General features: G+C 42.5%; 1 protein-coding gene across 1 annotated transcript in view; it reads left to right on the forward strand.

The window, feature by feature from the left end:
• The window catches only part of cacna1ba (calcium channel, voltage-dependent, N type, alpha 1B subunit, a), a 268,054-nt gene that overhangs the window by 47,086 nt on the left and 195,031 nt on the right, over window positions 1-25,937 (forward strand). Inside the window, exons 3-5 of the mRNA XM_086205228.1 lie at window positions 11,971-12,062; window positions 20,760-20,912; window positions 22,767-22,954. Coding sequence (XP_086061354.1) covers window positions 11,971-12,062; window positions 20,760-20,912; window positions 22,767-22,954 — 433 coding nt within the window. The remainder of the gene's footprint in view (window positions 1-11,970; window positions 12,063-20,759; window positions 20,913-22,766; window positions 22,955-25,937) is intronic.

The raw sequence follows: 25,937 nt of genomic DNA on the forward strand, positions 1-25,937 counted from the left end.
TCTACTTAATACTTAGTCCCTTCCTTCTCCCATATTTGTTTTATATACAATACGTTTCCTCTTAATTACTGTAAACCCCTTTAAAGTTTTGAGATCATTTTTCAGTTTAAGTGTTGCACATTTGCATCTACGAAAACTATGAAGACTACCAAAACACTACTTTAAAGTTTTATGCAAGTAATCTCTCCAATTTGTTGAATGAAATTAAGATGCACTAATGGGTCCTATCTCCATGAAAGATCTCTGATCTTCAGATTGAGAGTGTGAGAATTTCAAATTAATTGTTTTGTCATATCTTTTGGTATGTTCATTCCCAAATATCTCATGGATTCTGCATCCTACTGTAACTTTACCTTTGATTTTATATCTTTCTGGGGCTGGAATTCAAACAAACAAGAAAAATAACACATTTTTAAAAATCAATTTGTAACCACAAAATAGCTAAATTAATCCAGAGATAAAACATAGTTGTAAGTGATTGTTCTGGGCTAGACAGGTATACTAAGATGTCATCTGTGAACAAAGGAATTTTCTGCTTACTTTCTGCTCTCATGTCTAACCCTTTAATATTTCTGTTCTGCATAATACATTGGCTGAGGGCTGTCAGAAAGCTGAGCTTTACAAAATTGAGAGAAATATATTCCTGAAAAATTCCAGACAAAACCAGCCAGCCCATGAACTCCTAGATTATCAGCAACAACACATTGTATTGTACCCTTGATTGTGCCTCCAAGATGTGGAATATATAGGCCTTGCTGTTCCAGAATCACTACATCATGTAACAAAGGTTCAAATATCGCATCATAGCCAAAAGTTTTAACATAATCACTTTTACATAACAGTGCCAAGTAGATTGAGGAAAGGGATGAGCTGCAACCAGGAGGCAAATTACCTAAAATCCAGTACACTGCACAAAGTTTGTGCTTTTTTTGTGAGGTTCCCAATGGGTTGCAAACCTCAAAGTCATCAATATAAAAACATAGGGAAATCCTTAAATCCTCACCAAAAAAAGATTTTTTTTGTGATACTCACCATCCTGAAAGCACATATACTGGTTTACATTTGTAGATAAGGTTGTATGATTATCAACAAGTTTATCAACTATATCTTTATGAGCAAGTAACTGCGGCAAAGACTTTAATAAGGGAACGTACTGAAATGTTTTGTTGGACCTACCCTCCAGGACATACGCAACAGGTTCCAAAACCTTAAATTTTTCCTTGTAGTATTGTTTGCATTTGAAGGCGGATGCCAGTGGACCTCCCTTAGCTATTGCTCTTACCACAGGATTATTAGCAGAAATGGCAACACTTAGTTCCTTAATTATGAGCTGATCAACCTGGAGGTTATGCTTATTGAAAATGTCAAAAGCTGTAGTGTGTGAAATAGGCAGTGCTGCTTAGGTAAAAATGAAATGTAACTCCTCAAGCAAGCCATCAATTGCTGAACATGGCACATGTGAAAAAAAACCCTCCAATTTTAAAAGAACTGTTGCCAACTTTTTAATAATTGTATCTTCCAAGTTCTCATTTGGTGTGCCAGTTTCAATCAAATTATGACAATCCAAGACTGAAACAGTTTCTTCAAGATCACTTGGATGGTCTTGAGCAGCAGGATGGTCATTTACATTACGACTTTTCACTGCTTCAACTTTAAAGACTTTAACCATGCAATGTGTGTGCCTTCTACTCTTGTGTGATTTGAAAGTACCATACACTGTATATTAGTGTAAAACATACAATTCAGAAACACACAAGTTACTGTTTCATAATGCTTCAGATGATTGTTGATGTGAGAAAAGTAGGCTACTCTCTACTATATGGTATTTCACTTCTAGGGCACAATAGGCATGTAAACACTCCTAGTTCTGCACTTCTTGTATGTAACACATCAACATGACACTGACTCAGATGAGTTTTAAGAGCACTCCATGTTCTGAAGGAGCATGGGCATTCATAGTATGCGCATGGATATGACTGTCTCAGACCATATTGTTTCAATTTGTAGTGTTTTAGTAACTGGTACCTCATATATACAGTCTCAGAGCACTGTTTGCATCTCCACATTCAGAGCCTGAAAAAAAGAGAGACAATGATTTGTAATCTCTTCAGCTGTCAAAATTAGAACTGCTTATAAAACAGATATAGAGCATAGGAAATCACGGATTATTTCTAACCATTTTCATCCTTCCACAACCTACAACCACTGAACTAGCTTATATTGGGTTCATCTCATCATTGATTTTTAGTTTTTATATATAACATGTTCCCTCAAATTAATTATTTTCCCCAATTTATTTGTTATTCTATGAGATGTAACTTGTTCAGAAAAATATAAAATAACTAAATTGAGGGAAAGAGTTCATCTATGACACCTGTACTTGAATTATCTATCCATCCATCCAGCTATTGTCTTCCGCTTATTCCTGTTAAGGGTCGCGGGGAGGGGGGTGGGGGCTGGAGCCGATCCCAGCGGCTATGGGCGAGCGGCGGGGTACACCTTGGACAGGTTGCCAGTCCATCGCAGGGCCAACATATATAGACAGACAACCATTCACACTCACAGTCATACCTACAGTCAATTTTAATGTATCGCATTAGCCTAGTCCCCAATTGCATGTCTTTGGATGGTGGGAATAAGCCGGAGTACCTGGAGAGAACCCACGCAGGCACAAGGAGAACATGCAAACTCCAAACAAAAAGATCCTGTGCCCGAGCTAGGACTTGAAACCGGAACGTTCTTGCTGTGACGCGACAGTGCTAACCACTGCACCACCATGCTGCCCTGTGCTTGCAATTATGCATCACAAGCTTTTTTTTTTTGAAAGGCTCAACAAGATCTGCATTTTGTGTCTAACTAGGTGAAAATGTATGGTTTATGATTTTTTTTCCAAAGGAGTGATAAATTGAATACGTGTGTTCAGGCTACATTTGACCATTTGGCTCAAAGAATGCTGTTGTCTATTGTTTTATGTGGTTGGTCCGGGTCTTGAGGGCAGCAGCCTCACGAAGGAAGCCCGGAGTGTCCTCTCCCCAGCCTCTTCCCCCAGCTCTTCCGGGGGAATCCTGAGGTGTTCCCTGGCCAGTCAAGAGATATAATCCCTCCAGGGTGTCCTGGGTCAGCCCGAGGCCTCCTACCGGTCGGACATGCCTGGAAAACCTCCGAAGGGAGGCGTCCAGGAGACATCCTCACCAGATGCCCAAATGACATCAACTGACTCCTCTCGACATGGAGGAGGAGCAGCTCTACTCCGAGTCCCTCCCGAATGACAGAGTTTCTCACCCTATCTCTAATGGAGAGCCCAGCCACTCTGAGGAGTGTAAGGGAAATTCTCCTTGTAGATCAGCTGAGAGTTGCTAATTCTCTGAAGAATTACATACTCGGTGTGATGAATCAAGTCTCTTTAATACATGCAGCATGAAGAGAAGACTCTTGCTGAATGTTCTCTGCCGATCTTTACAATGTCCCAACCTTTATACCATTCAACAACAAAGAAAAGGCAGATGATTTCCACATCAAAGCAATGACTGTATCACCTGTTTGTCATTTGCTTCTCAACTCCCTCCCTTCATCCTGTCTCCTACTGTTTGTCCTTTTGTTCCTTGGTGGGAGATGGCCACAGAAACTCATGTGATTCACAAAATACTTCCTGAGACAAGTACTTCTGATTCTGGGTAGATAGGGGTAGTTGCAAAATGTGGGAGACGTGAGAGAGCAGCAGATTTTGAAACAGTATCTGCGGCTGCATTATCCTGTGACACTGGGTCAGCCGACCCTGTGTGAGCTTGACATTTGCATACTGCTATTGAGGCTGGAAGCAGAAATGCAGACAGAAGATTCATAATAAGAGCAATGGGTTTACCTGTAGAGGTAAGGAAACCACGGTTTTTCCACAATGCATGGAAGTTATGACAAACATTAAATGCATGTTGAGAATCTGTGTAGACTGTAATAGCTTGTCCTTTACCTCGAATGAAAGCACGGATTAGTGCAAACAATTCAGCCACCTGAGCAGATAGATTACTAGGCAACCGGGCACTTTCAACGACACTATGTTCCGTACATATGGCATAAGAAACACATGAGGAACCATCAGATGGGTTTCTCATGGCAGAGCCATCTATGAAGAACACACAGTCAGGATGAGACAAAAGTTTATCAAACACTGTATCAAGTAGTTTTGACACAATGTCAACCACCTCCGGACAAGAATTAGGTTCTCTGTCCTCAGCTGTAGGAAACTGAGTGGGGCTGGAGGCAAAACCCTGTGGCATTCGCGTCCAAGTGTTACGTTTACCATTGAAGGTGAAAGCAAACCAGAATTGTGAGTCAGGGTGAACAGGAATGCTAAAATATGCATTTGCTAAATCAATGACTGTAAACCAACACACATTAGGTACAGTTGGAGCTGGATGTTGAACAGCTTCATTTACTGCCCTAAGATCTTGGACTGGTCTCCAACTTCCATTTGGTGTCTTTACAGGCAAGATGGGGGTGTTATATGGTGAATCAGGGCATCCCACAATGGCACTTTGATTTATGAGAGAACCTCAGGTGTGTGCATGTGTACAGATTTAATAACTACCACCTTGATTCTTAAGGGATAGGAATCAATTTAGGAGGTGGTTTAGCTTCTAATGTTAATTGCATGCATTGATGATATGTGATAACTGGTTTATCAACATTGCTATGAGAGTCAGGGTGTGTACTTATGTTAATGTGCTGCTCAATGCTCTGACCTGCCTACGCTGTCTCCTATGGTTGTGTCACTGGGAGTCCGGGAGCATGGACAGACAGTTCTTCAGGTGGTGCATGCAGCCAGGAGTTGTCTTGTGTGAAGTTGTCTGGGGTAGCACAATTACTTGAGATGTGCCCGTAGCCTTCGCATTGGAAGCATCTCAACTTCCCATCCGTCCGCCTTGGACCTACAGTCTGTGGATTCATTCTTTTCCTTCCTCTGTCTGTCTGGTGAGACCATTGTCTTTGCCCGTGATGTTGTTGGCCCCCCTGCTGGTAGACAACAACTGATGCATAGCTGTGACCCATTTCTCACCTCCAGTCTTTTGCTGATCAGGTAGCTCCTCAGCCATTCCCTTCAGTTCATCTGGATGCCATGGCCTGTACACAAACACCACTGGATCCCAATGTGCATGTGCATGTGCATGTGCATCGCCCCCAATTGGTCGTGGCTTGGGGTTGGGAAACATCATCATAGGCATTTGGGGTACACCCCCTTTATCTCCTTGACTCCGCAACCAGTAGTCAATAGATGCTGCTATAGGTTTCTTGGGAGAAACAATGTCAGTCTGCTGAGTTTTTGGAGTCAAAGAGAGAACAGACAGGTCAGGGTCCAAATCTGTCTATTCCTCCTTTTCTTCAGAAGTTCCTTGTTGGGGGTCAGTTGCAGCAGTGGTCCTCTGTGGAGAATTTGTTTCTGGAGGAGGGGCTGCAGGCATGGAGACAGCATATGGAGGAGGCAGAGCCCTTTCCTGATTTCTAGCCCAACATTTTTTCCCCTTTCTTTCACACATACTGTCTCCTTTCATATCTTGTTTCAACATCAATCCTGTTACTGACTTAGCTTCCCTTATATCTGCTTCTCTTGCCCACTCTTGATAAGCTTGCCAGTCCATCTTTTCCTTCCCTACATTCTCTCCCTTCATGTTTTCTTCTGACAATACTCTACACCTTCTTAAACAATCAGTGCTCAATGTGCCTTTCAATGGAAACACCTCCTGAGTAACATAGTGCCAAAGTGGAACATCCTCAACCCCATTTTCCCCCCATTTTAATGCCATTATTTTAGCAGGACCTGTAAGAGGGTCAGGTAATGGTTTTAATTTCTCCGTTTGTTCCCCATAATTTTACCCGACTCACGACTGGGACAGGGGTGCTTTAGACTCTCAATGGGCTTATCAGTCACACAGATTACACAATCACACTGATCTTCCCATACAAGTATGGTTGGATCTTATCATTTACACACTACATTTGAGTAACTCATTCAGCCAGGTGGTTTGTATGACACTGTACGAGCAACGCACCCCTTTAGTGTATGAACATTCTAGACACTGAATGAATCACGACAAAGTTTATTTCTTGTTTCTTCACTCATACACCCATTTTGTTGTGATGGGACATCCTATATTATGATATATAATGTTAGTATATTATTACTATATATATTTAATGACCTTAGCATCAACCGCTCTTCTTTCCATCTCAGATTATCTATAAGGATTATCTAGAGCTCCTTTGCTATTTCTTAATAACACATACATAGACAAACACACAACGTTGTAAACATATATATATATATATATATATATATATATATATATGTATAAGACCTCTTTTCATGTGATTCACGACTTTCAACAGCCTCTTGCTGCATAGATATCTCTCGTCTTTTTCAGTTTTTTCTATTTTCTTTTAGAACTTCCAAGAGTACACAATAATTACATGGAAGGGGCTTCCAAGATAACACAAGAATTACATGGAAGCGTTCCCAAGACTACACAAGAATTACATGGGAACTCACGGTTGCGACCACACAGGAATTACACAACTCGTGTAGAGAACACCGTACTTACTCATTAAAAAATAGATGGAGAGTCTGCTGTCCGCCACCCGCTCCTGACCTCAGGTGGGATCCTGTCCTCCGTTTGTCGGAGCGGAACTTTCTCTGAGACTGATGAGACTCCTGCCGGCAGTTGACCTTCAGTCCAGGTTCAGGCGTCAGTCAGCAAAGCATTCATCCCATCCTCGTCACCAAATATGTAAGAGAAATTCTCCTTGTGGATCAGTTGAGAGTTGCTAATTCTCTGAAGAATTACATACTCGGTGTGATGAATCAAGTCTCTTTAATACATGCAGCATGGAGAGAAGACTCTTGCTGAATGTTCTCTGCCGATCTTTACAATGGTCCAACCTTTATACTATTCAACAACAAAGAAAAGGCAGATTATTTCCACATCAAAGCAATAACTGTATCACCTGTTTATCATTTGCTTCTCAACTCCCTCCCTTCATCCTGTCTCCTACTGTTTGTCCTTTTGTTCCTTGGTGGGAGATGGCCACAGAAACTCATGTGATTCACAAAATACTTCCTGAGACAAGTACTTCTGATCTATTAATTTAATTCCTAAAGGAGGAAACTAATTTCGGCTGGAAACACCTCACTTTACCCCTGCTGTGGTTTCCCCTATCCAAGCATCTCTCTCCCTCCCTCACTAGCTGTCTTGATGCATCTTGTATATCCTCTTTGCTCTCCTCTCATCACTCAACATCTTAATCAGTGTTGTACTATTTCTCACCCTTTGGGCCTTAAATCACTGTAAACGTGTGTTTTTGTAGGAAAGACACATTACAGGTGGAAAAGCCATACCAAGGCAAAAGCCACAGTTAGGACCACATCGATAAATCATCCCTTCATGGTTTTTACTGCCACCTGTAGGACAAAAATAACAATGGCATGTTTGAGGAGTCAAGTCCATCTTATTCATATGGTGCCAAAACACAGCAAGAGTAATAGGGGCAGCATACACAAAATATTGCCTGAAACTTATGCCCGCCACTTTCTGTACAACAGTTGGGATTTTGAAAATCTAATTTAAGAGCTCAATTTTCCATCTCCAAAGATGCAGTAAACTGAGCAAAAAAATGAGAGAGTAGACCTGAGGACCTACTGAGGAAACTACGGTCCTATGGAGTGTGCAGGACTGTGTAGCACCCTCAGTGTAAGAAGAAACACTTCCACGGATCCTTCCTCCCATCACAACCCAGTCTCATGTCAAAACGTAAAAAGGTTACATTTGTCCACAGTGCAAAACGTATCAGTAAAAGGCAATGCAGTACACACTGTACATGCATCAGAGACATTCACTTATTGATTGCCTGAATGATTGATTTACCCCAGAAGAGGAACAGCTTTGTTGGAGCAGTAAAAATACAGATATCGGAACGAAAAATGTTACATTTGAAAAGAAATTACATGACATTACCAGCACAATATAAGAACAGTTAGGATAAATTTAACTTGCCAAATAGTTTCTAGGATTTCTTTAATTATATCCTTGATTAACCCAGACATCAGTGTGGTTTGTTCCACTCAATAATAAATCTGTCAGGTTCGGGGGTGTGTGGGGAGAAGAGACCCAAGTGCAGACCGTAGGAATGGTGCGAAAGAGGTTTACTGAGAGCTGGAGGCTTGAGGCGGGGAGTGAGGCCGGAGGCTTGAGGCGGGGAGTGTGGCCGGGGACTTGACGAGAGGCGGGAGACTTGACGTGAGGCAGGAGACTTGACTAGACGAGACTACAAAATAAAACAGGAGACACGAGACAGGGATCGTGACAGAACCCCCCCCCCCCCCCCAAGGGCTGGCTCCCAGACAGCCCAAAAAACAAACAACCCCAGGGTGGGTGGAGGGTGGCCAGGAGGCGGGAAGGGACAAAAACAACCAAGAAGCAAAAAAAAAGAACAAAACCACTCAGTCACAACACCCGTGGAGAGAAAAAACACACAATGTCAGAGGGGGGTGGCCAGGAGGCCGCGCAGACCACGGAGAGTCAGGGGGGCGGCCCGGAGTCCGCACAGACCATGGAGAGTCAGGGGGGCGGCCCAGATGGCACGGATCAAGAATGGCGTCAGCCAACACCCTCGGTGCCGGAACAGGAGTGACGCCCACCAGGACCCTTGGCGGAGCAGGAGTTGAGCCAGCCAGGACCCTCGGCGTTGGAACAGGAGTGACGCCCGCCAGGACCCGTGGCGGCAGAGAAGGTGTAGCAGCCGCTGCGACGGGGACAGAGCCCGCCAGAACCCTCGGCGCCGTGACAGAAGTGGCGCCCGCCAGGGCCCTCGGCGGAGCAAGAGTTGAGCCAGCCAGGACCCTCGGCGCCGGAACAGGGGTGGCGCCCGCCAGGACCCGTGGTGGCGGAGAAGGTGCAGCAGCCGCTGCGATGGGGATGGAGCCCGCCAGAACCCTCGGCGCCGTGACAGGAGTGGCACCCGCCAGGACCCTCAGTGGAGCAGGAGTTGAGCCAGCCAGGATCCTCGGCGTCGGAACAGGGGTGACGCCCGCCAGGACCCTTGGTGGCGGAACAGGAGTAGAGCAAGCCAGGATCCTCGGCACCGGAACAGGGGTGACGCCCGCCAGGACCCTTGGCGGCAGTACTGGAGTAGAGCCAGCCAGGATCCTTGGCGCCGGAACAGGGGTGGCGCCCACCAGGACCTGTGGCGGCAGTGAAGGTGTAGCAGCTGCTGGGTTTGGGATGAGGACTGGACATGGCTTCCTCAGAACATCAGGGCGGTCAGCCTTTTAATCTCTGTGGGGCTGGGAGCTCCTGTGCCTCCCAGATGGGGGCCGAGTCGGCCTGCGGGCTCGCTGCACCGAGCGAGGACCCCCGAAGGCCAGCCGGGTGCCCCTGAAGTCCTCCTCTATATTACGAAGAGGAGGAGAGTTAGTCCGCTGGGTCTGTTTAGTTGGTTGGGTCATTCTGTCAGGTTCGGGGGTGTGTGGGGAGAAGAGACCCAAGTGCAGACCGTAGGAATGGTGCGAAAGAGGTTCATTGAGAGCTGGAGGCTTGAGGCAGGGAGTGAGGCCGGAGGCTTGACGTGAGGACGGAGGCTTGACGTGAGGCGGGACGCTTGACGTGAGGCAGGGGACTTGACGTGAGGCAGGAGACTTGACGAGAGGCAGGAGACTTGACGTGAGGCAGGAGGCTTGAATAGACGAGACGGGAAGGGAACCACAGAGGAGCAGAGAACAAGACAGGGGATCGACCATGACAAAGGGAACAGGAATGACGATCACGGTAACAGTAGCAATGACCTGACAAGGAACTAAGGAGACACACTCGTTAAATACAAGAGGGGAAACAAGACACAGGTGGTGCAATCACCCAGGTGAGACACATGAGGTAATTACAGGAGGGAGATCAGGAAGACAGGACATGACTACAAAATAAAACAGGAGACACGAGACAGGGATCGTGACAAAATCTGTAAATATAGCGTGAAATGATGGAACTAAAAGGCCACCTCTGAGTGCATGAGTTAGCCTCTGTGACAGATGTGATGTCAGCAGAACGCGCCCATTAGTTTGAATCATTGTTTATATTCTTAATGCTGATTGTTAGATCATGGTTAAAAATGTACTTTTTGGGTAGAATAAACATCCAGAAATTAAATGAATTTGTTGATTGTCTTATTAATCAAAAGATAAAGTATTAAAAATATTTGTTTTTTTTTCCTCGGTGTGAGCGATAACTTCCGGATTTTCTCACAGAAGAACGGGGGCCGATTTCCCCGGAAGCGGATATATGGAATTATTTTTATTGAACAGCTACAGTCAACAATCACACAAACAACAACAAACAAGCGTAGCTATTTTATATTTTGATGGTAATTCCTGGGCCAATATTTTTTATATTATTTTTATTAGTCAACAATCGCACAAATATATTATCAACTCAGATAAACACGCAATGTAACGACAAAATACAATAACATAAACGCCATTTAGGTTTCCGTGGTTTTAATCATAACAACTGCAAAAAACTTGGAATGACGCGAGTAGCCTCCTTAGCAACCACCATAGCAACAGCAGAAACCGAGAGGTGAAAGATTCATCGTAATAATGAACAAACCAGATTATACACAAGAACTGAGCGAATATTATGAAAATAAAATGTACATTTCTCGCTAGAAATATCATTAGAATGCTTGATTACATCAAAACTATTATGGAATAAGGCACTTTCCTCCGAAAAATGACAGGAGCAGCCGCCATGTTTTTTGTTTTGAGAGGCCCGCATGAAAGAGTCACATGACCTACCAGCATTCCAATAGAAAAGAATAGGGGAAAAAAACGTACACATTTCACATGAGACTGGATCAAACAACCCAGTCTCAAGTCAAAACGTAAAAATACTACGTTTGTCCACAGTGCAAAACGTATCAGTTCTACGATAAAGGCCTAAAAATTGTGAAATGTGTACTTTTTTTTCCCCACGAAACTGGGTTGTCCATCAGCTGTCAGGCTTTTCAGCAGAAAAATGTCTGCAGGTTAACACCCCTCTGTCCATTTCACTTCTGTTAATATGAACTTGACTGTTCAATGCAAATTCTATATTGACTATGTTAGTCTGTTTATCTTAGCACTGAGCTTTGTTGTGCAATACTTCATCCATAATGTCATCCATATATGTGCAATAGGAAAACTAGCAGCTGTGTACATACTTTTCCTGTTTATTATTTTTCTACTCTTTGTATAGATTTTTTTTAACTTGTCGACAATCGACAATGACAATGTTCTTTTATACTATATATAACCCGATTACATAATTCTTGAATGATGTTACCATGTATTGTTCGGACACAGGTACTAGGGCAGGTTATTAAGGGGATCATTTGGTTTACTTACAAAATGAAATGTAGTTTTCTTAGATTTTTGAAATTCTGCAGTTGCTGTGTCAAGATGACATCGTTTATCAGCTTATAGTCATCCCTCCCGCCGTCCAAGAATGTGTTTTGTTATGTTTGGAGGTGTACAGAAGAAGACATTTGAACAGAAATGTTGACATGTGTAAGAAATGTATGTGAAAAGATAAAGCCTCACTATTTCTAGTCATATCTAGGAATATAGTAATTCATCTTATGATCATGTCAACTGATTAATATTATTTCACATTTTCAACCATGTAAGGTGCCTTAAGAAAATCATTGCCTTATATATGTTTAGTTATACATTACATGTGCATCAACTTGTATTGCCACCACTATTATCTCATTTGTTTAATATTGTTGAGCTGATGTGTCAGATTGCTGATCTAATCATTCCTCTGATGAATACTCTCAGTACCTGCTGCACCTGTTTCACCTCCTGCTGCTGTCTGGAATTTTGACCCTGACTGTTTTATATGTGTGTGTGTGTGTGTGTGTGTGTGTGTGTGTGTGTGTGTGTGTGTGCAGGATACTGGCCACAGTGGGAGCTGATTTTGATCTTAGGACTCTGAGGGCAGTAAGAGTGCTGCGGCCACTCAAGCTCGTCTCGGGCATCCCTAGTAAGTTACTTTCCCACTCTTGAGGACATATAGGCCACTGCAACATCAAGTGAAGATTGTGTCCTTGAATGTACATTGAAATGTGTCTGTTAGTAAACTCAGTGGTAGACTTTGGCAGATAAGCTAATACTGGTTATTAGGCTCTAAGCCTGAGGCTGTGCTTGGTATGCAATTTAAATGCTCAGAATTTTTTTATTTTGATGCAATGCTGCAGCCTAAACTGTACAAGCTATGGAAGTGAAGCTTTCAGAGCTGGTACAGATAACTTCACTTACCTCAAGTGCAAAAGGTTACACATGCCCTCAACTAGGTGGTGCTAGTATCAAGGTCAATGGGTTTATGCTCATAATTCCCACATACACTGTCACAAAATTTAAAGCCTTCCATCTACGCATTACCCTGAGTGAGCTGAATTGCTAAACTGGACACATTATAAACAAAGTAATTTCACAAAGTGGAAATGCTGTGTATTTTGGCAAAGGTTGGTCTGATTGTCATGAATCTTAACCCAAATGGAAGTCCCCCTGTGTACCAAATTTGATGCTAGTCAGTTAATAGCTGATGTTAGGGCACAAAATTGCCAAAAAGAAAACGCTCTGTTAATAATCATGAAAACTAAGAACAGAAATATTTCTAGATTATGCTTTATAACATATTTAAATCAAGTGTTGGAGATGAGCAGTATTTAAATGTACACTGTGAATACCTGATCTTAACTGCGTGCCTAGTTGGCATGCCACTTCTGAGTTTTTTAGTAAAAACAAAAAGCACAAATTAAATAGAAGAGAAAGCGTACTCTGGCTGGTGGAAGGCAACATGTTCAGTGCAGGGGATGGTTATTCATGTGATGATGCTTAAACAAACTGTCTTGTTTTAGGTGATTTTCATAAATCCTCGCCTAGAATGAAGGAAGTATAACAACTGTATTTAAAGAAGTTGCCCAAATTTAGGGTTGATTCCTTTACATAGTATACAATAATGTTGGAGTCAGATAGTTGACAAGGCACAGCTGCTGAGGACTGAGAGGATTCATGCTGGCAGATGCTGATTAACCTTCTTGGCCCTCTGATTCCAGACAAACCTGACTAAACATTAGCTTGTTGACTGGACAGGATTTGGTTGTGAAGATGAGAAAATTTGAAGTGAAATTTGTTTTACTTGATGAGTATATTTTATCATGTTCTAGTATGATGCCTGAATTTTTTCTAATACTCTTTATTTAACATTTTTCATCATTACAATAAACATACAAAATACACAGAACTAGGGGCACTTATTTATAATTTAGTAGGAAAAAACAGTATTACAATTTATTAGATCTAATTATGCTCCCTTACGCTTATATGTGTACCATTTAGTCCAGCGCTTATTAAAAGTGTGTCCTTTGATGCATAGAAGATTTGTCAGCTTCTCCATAGAATGTATCACCTCCATGATTCCTTGCTAATGATCCACCTAGGGCGGAAATATCTTTAGCCAAGTCTGTATTATAGCCTTTTTGCTTGCGATCAATAGAATTTTCAAGAGATACTTATCTTCCTTCTGAAGCACCTTTCCAGATACTAGACCCAGCAGGAGGAATTTGGGGTCCCTGGGGATGACATAACCCAATATTGTCCCAATGGTTTGACAGACTCCCTCCCAGAAATGATACTAACTTTGGACAGGACCAAATTATATGTGAATGACCAATGTTCTGATGGCCACATCGTCTCCAACATTGCTGTTGTTCTCCTCTTTGTCTATTGATAATTTGTGGTATAATAAAATATCTGATTAGGCATTTCCAACCAAATTCCCTCAGTCTTTTAGAATTAGTGGACGTCTGTTGTGCCGCACACACTGAAAGCCAATCAGCCTGTGAAATTTTTAGCCTATCCCAGCGGCTTTCAGGCGAGAGGCAGGGTAGACCTGGGACAGGTCACCAGTCCATTGCAGGGTCAACAACATATATAGACAGACAACCATTCACACTCATGGTCATACCTACAGTCAATTTAGAGTATTTAATTAGCCTAGTCCCCATTTGCATGTTTTTGGACTGTGGGAGGAAGCTGGAGTACCTGGAGAGAACCCACACAGGGCACAGGGAGAACATGCAAACTCCACACAGAAAGATCCCGTGCCCGAGCCGGGACTCGAACCTTCTCGCTGGGAGGCGACACTGCTAACCACTGCACCACGGTGCCGCCATGAAGTAAATTCATCCTCACTATTTCCATTCTAGCAGTAAAGTCTAACAGCAACCTTGCCCAGGTTGTCAAGTCTTTTTGTATGGATTCAATAAGTTTACCAAAGTTCAAACTAAATAAATCATCTAAATCTTGGGAGATAAATATACCTAGGTTTTTTTTTGCATTTTGGCATCCCACAATTCATAGTTGTTGTTGTTTTTTTTTTTAATGAATTTACTAGGGGAGTAATTAATTTTCAGGACCTGTGTTTTTGGGATGTTTAGACTGTAGCCAGACAGTTGGCCAAACTCAATCAGAACTGACATAAGTTAAGGGAGAGTCACATTTGGATTTTGGAGGTAAGTGATTACGGTACATTGTCTGCAAAAAGGCCAATTTTATGTTCAATATTTGCAATCGTAATGCATTAATCTCATCATTTTCTCTAAAAGCCTGTGCAAATGGTTCAATGAATATAGGGAAAAGCACCGGGCTGAGACAACACTCCTGATGGGTTCTTCTGTACAGTTGGAAATTATTTGTCAAGCGCCCATTAATTTTTACCCTTGCCTTTGCTTCATCATATAATGACTGTATGCAACTAATGAACTGATTATTAAAACCCAGACGCTCAAGTACTCTATACAGAAAAGTTCAACTGACCAGGTCAAAGGCTTTTTCCGTATCTAGGCTGACTAGGGCGACACTGAGGCAAGGCAAGGCAAGGCAAGGCAATTTTATCTGTAGAGCCCGTTTTCACAAACAGTTTGTCTCAAAGGGCTTCACGTGGCATCATAACAACATCCTCTGCCCTTAGACCCTCACATCGACTGAGGAAAAACTCAATAGAAAACCTTTTTAACAGGGATAAATGAGAAACCTCAGGGTGAGCAACAGAGGAGGGATCCCTCACCCAGGACGGACAGACGTGCAGTAGATGTTGTTTCAGACAAGAAAACAGTTTACAATGCAAAATGTGGGAAACATGGAAATATTAATAACAGTTGAAGAAGGAAGCTTCTGGAAGGGGAGGCAGGGAGAGCAAGCCAGCTTGATGGGGGACTGGATGGCAGACTGGTTCATGGAAGGGGAGTGTGGGCCGGTGTAATAGTGGGGGATAAAAGGGGGTTGTGGTGGGGGGGGGGGCACGATGCAGGCAGTTGGAGCTCTGGTGGATCTGTGGAAACATAGAGAGACTGCGAGACACCAAGGCCAAACTACAAAGTGCAACAAGTAATGGTAATGACAGTTCCAAAAATGTGCGGGGAGGAGAGGAGGAGAGAGGGGGAGAGGAGAGGAGAGGAGAAGAGAGGAGAGGAGAGTAGGGGAGAGGAGAGGGCTCCATGTAACCTGATGTGTCCCCCAGCAGTCTAAGCCTATAGCAGCATAGCTATCAATGGTTCAGAGCTACCTGAACCAGTCCTAACTGAAGGCTCTGACATAAAGGAAATTCCTAAGCCTGGACTTAAACGTAGTTAAAGTGTCTGCCTCTCTGACCCATGGAGAGATGCTGGTTCCACAGTAGAGGAGCCCGGTAACTAAAGACTCTACCTCCCAGTCTGTTTTTAGAGATACTGGGAGTCGCTAACAGACCTGCATTCTGGGAGTGGATTGCTCTGGTGGGACAGTAGGGACTAATGAGTTCTTTCAAATAGGATGGAGCTTTATCATTGAGACACTGTTTCATAGCCTCATTCATTATATGTAGTGTTCGCCTTGTACTATCATGTTTGCTGGCCCTTGATGAAATCCATTTGATCTTCATGAATCAAATCTGTCAAATACTGCTCTTTTCTCATTGATAATATAGATGTAAAGTGTTTGTAATCAACGTTCAAAATTGAGATTGGGCTATATGATTCAGAGTATTTGATGTTTTTTCCATTCATTAGGAGGACAGTGCTTACAGTCACTTCTCCATGATGGTGGTATCTATGCCAAACTCAGAGTCCAATTAAAAGACCTGAGCATAACAGGGGAAAGCTCTTCCTTGAACATCTTGTAGGTCTTAGGAAACCCATCGCTATCTGGGCACTAATTGGTTTTCAAATTTCCAATAGCTGTATCTAATTCTTTTTGAGTAAGGGGAGCAGATAGAACATCATTTTGTATTAATCCAAAAGAAGGTAGGCCTAGAGCTGTCAGATAATGTCTAATAGCATTTATATTAACCAGCCCTGGGGATGAGGATATTGTTTTAAAATAGTTCTGTCAGGTCCATTCACGTCAAGAAACACAAGAGATGATAATGAGCTTGATTTGTTTATTATGGTACAAATTGGCGGTATGACTCTGTTCAGAGGAGTCCCCTGATAATTTTTAATGAGCACCATGAAACAGGGGACCAGCAGCGTGAGGGAAGGTTCTCCCAGTTTAAGACTGGAAGAGCAAACATACCCCCGTGAACAGAGCAGCAACATGACATGGAACGAACTATGCCATGTATACACGGCAAGGTGGAGCTGGGGAGGTGGAGGGTAGCAAGTTGCGAGCAGGAGCAACTGTACAGCAAATAGTAGCAGCAGCAGATAGCAGATAGCAGATAGCAGATAGCAGATAGCAGCAGATAGCAGCGATGACAGCGGGCAGAGCAGCATAGCCAGAAGCTAGCAGAGCGGGAGTTGAGGCCGGGTGACATTTAAGTTGAGAGGGGCCAATCAGAAGCAAGGGATTTGATCAGCTGATGTGGAGCAGCTGTAGATCAGCTGATTGATCAGTTTGATTGATAGACGGGAAGCCAATAGCGCTTGACTACCACGGCCTGACAGAACTAACGCTAACGCTCGATTTTTCAAAGATCGTATGAATTTTCTCAAAGTTAGAGGTGAAATTACCAGTTGAGGGCTCTCTAATTTTAGTAATTGAGTGTTTCAATTGATGTTTTCAGAGATGTTTAGCTAAGATTCTTTTAGCTTTGGGATCTGATTCATTAAATGTTTGTTTAGAAAATCTTCATTTCTCCTCAAGCACCCGTGTATCATGTCATTTATATGATTCTTAGTTATTGTCATTTGGTCAGACAGTTCTTGATCATTAATATTTTGTTGTTTTAGTTCTAGTTGTCTCAGTGTTTTTTGTAACTCAGCATATTTGAAACATTTTACCTTTTTAAGTAAATAGTTATAGAAATCAGCCTCCCTCTTATTACTGCTTTGACTGTGTCCCAAACCAAAGTAGGGTTCACCTGTTGGTCATGATTATCTTTGACACATTCCATTATTTCTTTTTAATCTCTTTTGTTATGGATTCATTATTAAGAATTACTATATTTAAGCGCCACAAAGTTGTCTTCGGTTGATTAGACAAACTGATAGACAAATAGAAAATGTTGTGGTCTATAATATCCAATGTTCCAATTGAACATTCCTTCTCTTTAGACCTGTCAATGGTGTTCATCAAAAATAGGTTGATCCTGGAGTGGACTCTATGTGTGAGAGAGTAATGGGTAAATTCTCTCTCTTTAATATGAAAATCCCTCCAGACATCAAACATGCCCATCTCTTTGATTAAGATATTAAGAACATTTGACCTACTGGTTCTTTGCATTTTACAGCTTGTGTTCCAATTGTACAGATTGTGTTCCAATCTCCAGCACAAACAAAGACCCCTTCACTAACTGCAATAATTGCGTCAAATAGCATTTTTAAAAGTTTACTTGCCAGGGTGCAATGCACGTATTATATTTTAAAGTCAAGGCTCTCCGGCAATTGTAGCTAGCCCCTCAAAAGCCTCTTAATGAACTGTATGACAGAGTTCCCCCCTTGTCTTTCTGGGAACCCAAAGACATGCATTTTGTTTCTTCTGGAACGAGACTCTAGGTCAAGCACTTGAAGTTTCCTCTGTTGTTTGATGCAGGTGCACAGCGCCTCAGCTGCCTCCTTGGCCCAGTTCTCCACTTGTTGCGAACGGGTCTCTGCCTTGTCAATCTGCTCCGCTAGGCCCTGCACATCAATGGAAATACAGTCCAGTTTATTGTTAATCTCATGTCCCAAATGGTCGATGACTTGTTTTAGCTTTGTATTGTCCCCCTTCAATGCCATCTTCAAATCCTCAATTGCCTTAAGTATTCCATCAGAGTCTATGTTCGTTCCGGGGTTCTGAGCTCTTGGGTCAGCCACGTTGTCGCTAGCTCGATAGTGTTAGCTTTTGCGGCCAAGCCATTTTTATCCGGGGCTTTGGGCATCTTTACGAAGTTTTTATGGCTCAGTATATTTCTCTTCCTATGAATGAATAACTATATTGACACAGCAGGCAGATTAACAAGTTTTGAATGTTGGTTTTCTAGGTTAAGGTGGAAGGGAGGCTCTGATGCAACCGTCTACTCCATACACTTCCCAGAAGTCATGATGCCTGAATTTAATTTACTTCTATAACAGTTTTTTCCCCAGATAGGATAGTGTAAACCAATTTGTCCAAACTCTACACACATCTTGCAAAATGAAACAACACTCAAAACCATGTTTTCTCTTCTCAAAACACACACAGGTATCAAACAGTATGTGTTTTCTAACAGAGCCTCAATTAAACACTGGTATGGTACATTTAAAACATTACCTTCAAAGTAGTGTTTTTGTATGGTTTGGTGTCATGAACAGTGTTGGGCATGTCACTTTGGAAGTAACTGAGTTACTCCACTATGAAAGTAACTAGTTACCAAGGAAAGTAACTTTTGTGTCACTCTTTTTTCTTTTAAGTTTAAAAATGTCACAGAATTTGGATTTTTTTCAGAAAAATGCAGCTGTTGCTGCTTGGGCAGCGTGGCTCCGTGTCCTTCTTTGTTAGCGAAGCTCACGTTAACAGCACCTGGCTTGCTATCATCATTAGCGGTGTCAATGGACTCTAGTTCAGTAGAAGCGTGTTCTGTCGAGGGGTGCTTCATTAAATTGGAGTTGCTTACATTGGACATTGACAGCCTCTTTGCTCTCGCTGTGGGACGACTTGACGCACGCTCAACAAGGACATTTTTACCTTTAACCTCCATGAAGTTGAAGTAGTGCCTATTTTTCCATCTTGAAAACGTCATCTTTCCCCACGACTCCGGACTCGCCATCTCTGATAGTTTGCGTGTGTGTACTGCTGTGCCTGGGTTTGTGTGTAAACACCCACCCACCTGATGTCTCTGGTTGGCTTAACTTAATCTTACTCTATCTTAGCCAATCATCATTACTCAGGTGGTTATCTCACCCCTCCTCTCCCCCCTTACCAAAGGAGAAAAAAAACACACGCATTTGCGGCTCCTGTATGTGTGAGCCGAGCCGGATGACAGCTTCAATGAGTAGCTTCAGTAACATGTAGTAACGGCATATTGGTAATGGTTACGGCATTGTAACGATAGAGAAAGTACTTAGTTAGATTACCCGTTGCTGAAAAAAGTAATGCCGTTAGTAATGTCATTTATTTTAACGGCGTTATTCCCATCACTGGTCATGAAGCCATGTTACATATTTAAATGCATAAAGTTTTGCAAAATATTTTATTTTTTGATAAATTGTGTTTTTTTTTGTCCCAAATGGTGTTAAATATAATTTTTTATCAAACTCAGTAATTACACTAACAGCCCAAAGAAAATGTTTACACTGTCTTTCTAAGGACATAAAGACAGTGTGTTTGTCAGGGTACAAATGTAACAAGGTAAATAATATATTTATTCCTTATTGCAATACAAAGTGTTTGGCTGACTGAAAACATTAGAATGCAAAATGGTATCAAACAAATTACTTTGTATACTTCCTCCCTATCTTTGCCTCCATATCATCTTCCTGAAAACAATAGAACTGTGCTCCAAATTTAGCAAATGAGAGAGTTTGTTAATTGTCAAGTCCAGTCAGCTTTGCTTCTTTAGCTAATTTAAAAATCAACCAAGGTTAAGTACCATTCTTTAGAGAGTTTAAGGGCATTACAGATAGAGAACCAGTACACAATAGACACTACAGCAAAACAATAATGTCAGTTTAGTTGAGAATGTGTTTGTCTTGCAAAAATGGTCAATGAGGTCTGTAAATTGTGTCTAGCTTAGTGAAAATTGTTTATAGTTTTTTCAAAATGCTAATGAATTAGGTAAATGGCTCAGGCCTCTGAGCATTTTGTTCAGAGAATGGAGTTTAATTTTTTTAGTAGATCAGAAAAACTGTAAAAGCCTTCTGTTTCAAATTACAGAAACCTTCATTCTGGTTTTACTGGGACGTCATGTCTCAGATCACTGTTTGCCTATAGTCAGAGCACAAGAACAAACAACTTTTCATGTAGACTCAGCTTTGTGAAAGACATTGCTCTGGATGTGACTGAGATCATTTAAGGACCTGTGAGTTAATTGAACGAAAGAATTTCCAGTTGTAATGGATACAAAACTCGGGTTCTGTACTGGAAACCATCAAACAATTGACAGGCACTTGAAGAAAATCCATACAGAATGGTTCTCCTAGACTACAACTCGAACCAAAGAATGGGGTCATGTAAGGTGCAAGACTGGTGACATGTGGGACACCTCAGTCCATAAAGTCTCTAATGTTTCTGTGTGTTAAAGGTTTGCAGGTGGTGTTAAAGTCCATCATGAAAGCCATGGTCCCTCTGCTGCAGATTGGCTTACTGCTCTTCTTCGCTATCCTTATGTTTGCTATAATTGGCCTCGACTTCTACATGGGCAAGTTCCATCGCACCTGCTTCAGGACTGACTCGGGTAAGCAGTGTGGAGGGAGGGGTTCTGCTGGTCTGAGTCCAGGAGTTAGTTGTTTCATGAATTTTTTGGATTTCTTATCCAGCAAAGCTCCAACTGTGTTTTTCTAAAAGCTGCTGTTACTAACACAAATGGGTTGGTATGAGCACATTAAGATCTATGTCATAGTGCTGTGGCTGTGTTGTTTGTGAAATCTATTCAAAATAAATGACAGTTGGTAGAACTGCCTCTGCTCACTGCTTTTCTTATAAGAAACCTGGGATTTTTTTTTAGTCTATATATGTAGTATTTTATGCTATTTTGATTTGACTAAAATATTGAAGGCAAAAAGACCTTGATCTTTCTAATGTTTAGAGCGAGCGAAAAGCAACAGGGGAATAATAGCCACACTAATACAGTGGATTATGGATGGTACTTATGACATCAGTCGTCTGTGTTCCAAAACTCTCTGGATGTGATACTGAACACACTTCAAATGTGTTTCTGGTCTGGAGTCAAAGTGCTTCCGGGATGTGTGACTTGAGAATAGAAATGAGTGTGTGCTTGTGTGTACTGTATGAGATATAGTCATCTTCAATTTGAAAATAAACAAACAGACATGTTTACTTGGCACTTTGAATCATTTTTCCAGAGAGGGGATATTGAAATTTTTTTCAGGACCTTTTTGGCATGATTGATCAATAATTTCATAATTGTCCACTCATATGTAATTCATGAGCTCTGACTATGACTATATCTCATACAGTACACACAAGCACACACTCATTTCTCTTCACAAGTCACACATCTGGGAATCACTTTGACTCCAGACCAGAAACACAGAGTATGTATATCACGGATGACATTCATGCTGATGTCACAATGATATTTTATCCATCCAATAATGATGGATATTATTCACCTGGTGTTTTTTGTTTTGTAAGCACATGACAAAATTACAGTAAAAGGGAAGAAAATTGAAACTGAGACCAAAAAAAGAGTAAGGCAACACACATGATAAAATGCTGTCAATATTGATAATGTGGATCAATTGACTCTGAGGAAGGCACGGTGGTGCAGTGGTTAGCACTGTTGCCTCACAGCAAGAAGGTTCAGCTCGGGCATGGGATCTTTCTGTGTAGAGTTTGCATGTTCACCCTGTGCCTGCATGGGTTCTCTCTGGGTACTCCAGCTTCCTCCCACAGTCCAAAGACATGCAACTGGGGACTAGGCTGATTGAATACTCCAAATGGACCGTAGGTATTACTGTGAGTGTGTATGCTTGTCTGTCTTCATGTGTTGGCCCTGCGATGGCAACCCGTCCAGGGTGTACCCTGTCTCTCGCCCAAAAAGCCGTTGGGATAGGCTCCAGCGACCCTTAAAAGGATAAACGGAAGAAAATGGCTAGATGGATTGTCTCTGACACTGAGAAGATCTACATGCATACGTGTAATTAATCAGCCTGCTACCCATCCTTATTTTCTCCAATATGGAGAAACAGGAAGAATTATATGAAGGTTTTCCATGGAAATGTATTCTTCCGTTGTTGTGAGTAAGCACAGAGACAGCCTTGTTTCATTGGAGCCTCTCATATTCACTATATAATCAATTCATATTCAAGCATTAAGATATCACCATGGTTTTGTTGTCTGTAGACGATAGATTTGCAGAAGAAAGCAACTAACAACTCCTTTATATTTATGCCAAGCTCATCCGTCTCTCAATGAATTTATTTGCGGGGGGCTGGAGCCCATACCAGCTGTGATCTTGTGTATCATTTATGACTGCATCTAAAAATACCCCTGGATGTTGGTGTCATTCTGGGTACGCAGGCCGTGTTATTGTGAATGTTAAGTGTGTGTATATTTGATACTACAGGCGAGCAAGCATCAGACTTCCCCTGTGGCTTGGAGGCTCCTGCCAGGACTTGCAATAATGGCACTGCCTGCCAGGAGTACTGGATTGGACCCAACTTTGGCATCACCAACTTTGATAATATCCTGTTTGCAATTCTCACCGTGTTTCAGTGTATCACCATGGAGGGATGGGTGGACATCCTGTATAATGTAAGTCTGCTGATTTATTCATAGTTTGACACAGGATGTACCATTGGTTCATTGTGGATTGGCTGTATATGTCCACCCAGGTTCCAGACCTCCCAGTCTATTTATTTTTATCATGAAAGAAAGTGACAGCCATATCTACACTACCAGTCAAAAGTTTCGACACAGCTTCTCATTTAATTTTTTTTCTTTGTTTTCGTGACTATTATATTGACATTGTAGATTCTCACTGAGGGCATCAAACCTGTGAATGAACAAATATGAAATTATGTAGCAAACAAACAACTGTGAGATAACTTAAAACATATTTTATATTTTAGATTCTTCAAAATAGCCACCCTTTGCTTTGATTACTGCTTTGCACACTCTTGGCATTCTCTTGATGAGCTTCATGAGGTAGTCACCTGAAATGGTTTTCCAGCAGTCCTGAAGGAGTTCCCTGAGATGCTGAGCCCTTGTTGGCCCTTTTGCCTCCCCCCTGTGGTCCATCTTGCCCCAGACCATCTGGGTTGAGTTTCGGTCAGGTGACTGTGGGGGCCAGGTCATCTGGTACAATACTCCATCACTCTCCTTCTTGGTCAAATAGCACTTACATAGTCTGGAAGTGTTTTGGGTTATTGTCCTGTTGAAAAACAAATGATGATCCCGCTAAATGCAAACCGGAGGGGATGGCATGTTGCTGCAGGATGCTGTGGTAGCCATGCTGGTTCAGTGTGCCTTCAGTTTTGAAAAAATAACCAACAAAGCACCCCACACCATCACGCCTCTTCCTCTATGCATGCACAGACCATCCATTCACCCTTTCTGTGTCGTACAAAGACACAGTGGATGTGTCAAATCTGGACTCATCAGACCAAAGCACAGATTTCCACTGGTCTAACTTCCATTCCTTATGTTTTTTGGCCCAAACAAATCTCTTCTGCTTGTTGCATTTCCTGAGTAGTGGTTTCTTAGCAGCTATTCGACCATAAAGGCTTGATTCACTCAGTCTCGTCTGAACAGTTAATGTAGAGATTAGTCTGCCTCTACAACTCTGTGTGGCATTTATCTGGGCTCTTATCTGAGGTACTGTTATCTTGCAATTTTGAGGCTGGTGGCTCAGATGAACTTATTCCCATCAGCAGATGTGACTCTTGGTCCTCATTTCCTGGGGCTGTCCTCATGTAAGCTCTTGACGGTTTTTGCTACTACACTTGGGGATACATTCAAAGTTCATAGTTTTGATGCTTTCAGTGAGACTCAACAATGTAAATAGTCATGAAAATAAAGCAAAACCATTAAATGAGAAGGTGTGTCCAAACTTTTGAATGGTAGTGTATACATATTGCACAGAGTCTTTGTCAATTAATTAATAGTTCCCCCTATAAAATGATACAGTCACAATTTCAGTATAATTATCAAATGAGCTTGAATTGGATATCATTTAAGAGTAATAGCACCAACTGGAAAACCACCACTGGAGATGGCTTCTCTTACATTTATTTAGTCACAGGCCTTCTAAAGAGGGAAATCAGAATTAGAATCAGAAATCAGAAAAGACTTAATTACCAAGTATGATTTTATACATACGAGGAATTTTTTGTGGTGCTGTTGACACATGCAGGATAATAAACTAAACTAAATTCATTCTTTTATGTAGAATAAAGCAGCAGTGCAGTCGGCAGTAATAAATACCACAGACAAATGTGCAGATGAAAAGGTGCCAATGAACAAGTAGTCCGAGTTGGTCATTAATGTAACGCATAGAGTTCAGGTACTGTCAATGTGACAGGCAGAGACAGAGACAGAGGCTGAAGTGGAGTGTAAGAGTGTGTGTGTGTGTGTGTGTGTGTGTGTGTGTGTGTGTGTGTGGGGGGGGGGGGTTCCGGGCCTTGTTGATAAGGCTGACAGCAGACGGGAAAAACTGTTCTTTTGGCATGAGGTTCTGGTCCTGATAGACTGCAGCCTCCTGCCAGAGGGGAGAGACTCAAAGAGTTTGTATCCAGGGTGGGAGGGATCAGCCACAATTTTTCCTGCATGCCTCAGGGTCCTGGAGGTGTACAGGTCCTGAAGAGATGGGAGATTACAGCCAATCACCTTCTCCGCAGACCGAATGACACGCTGCAGCCTGCCCTTGTCCTTGGCAGTGGCAGCAGTGTACAAGATGGTGATGGAGGAGGTGAGGATGGACTCAATGATGGCTGTGTAGAAGTGCACTATCATTGTCTTTGGCAGACTGAACTTCTTCAGCTGCCGCAGGAAGTACATCCTCTTCTGTGCTTTCTTGATGTGGGAGCCAATGGTGGAGTCACAGAGGGTAATGGGGGCAGGTGAGGCTGAGTTCTTCCTGTCTAGGTTGTTCTGGTTGCACCAGGTCACCAGGTGGTCAACCTCCCACCTGTAGGCGGACTCGTCACCATCAGAGATGAGTCCGATGAGGGTGGTGTCATCCGCAAACTTCAGGAGCTTGATGGACTGGTGACTGGAGGTGCAGCTGCTCGTGTACAGGGAGAATAGCAGAGGAGAAAGAACACAGCCCTGGGGGGATCCGGTGCTGATGGTCTGAGAGTTGGAAATGTGTTTTCCCAGCTTCACAGACTGCTTCCTGTCCGACAGGAAGTCTATAATCTACCTGCAGGTGGAGTCAGGCACTTTCAGCTGGGAGAGCTTCTCCTGTAACAGGGTTGGGATGATGGTATTGAAGGCAGAGCTGAAGTCCACAAACAGGATCCTGGCATAGGTCCAGTTCCTGGAGGATGTAGTGGAGGGCCAGGTTGAAAGCATTGTCTACAGACCTGTTGGCTCTGTAGGCAAACTGCAGGGGGTCCAGGAGAAGGTGGGTGATGTCTTTGAGGTATGAAAGCACAAGCCGCTCGAAGGACTTCATGACCACATACGGGCGACGGGCCTAAAATCATTTAGTCCTGTGGTCCTTGGCTTCTTGGGAACAGGAATGATGGTTGAGGTCTTGAAGCAGGCTGGCACGTGACAGGTCTCCAGTGAGGTG

This window comes from Aulostomus chinensis, chromosome 6 (genome assembly GCF_037954235.1).
Source record: "Aulostomus chinensis isolate RoL2024-O1b breed Wild chromosome 6, RoL_Achi_v1.0, whole genome shotgun sequence".
Classification (NCBI taxonomy): Eukaryota; Metazoa; Chordata; class Actinopteri; order Syngnathiformes; family Aulostomidae; genus Aulostomus; species Aulostomus chinensis.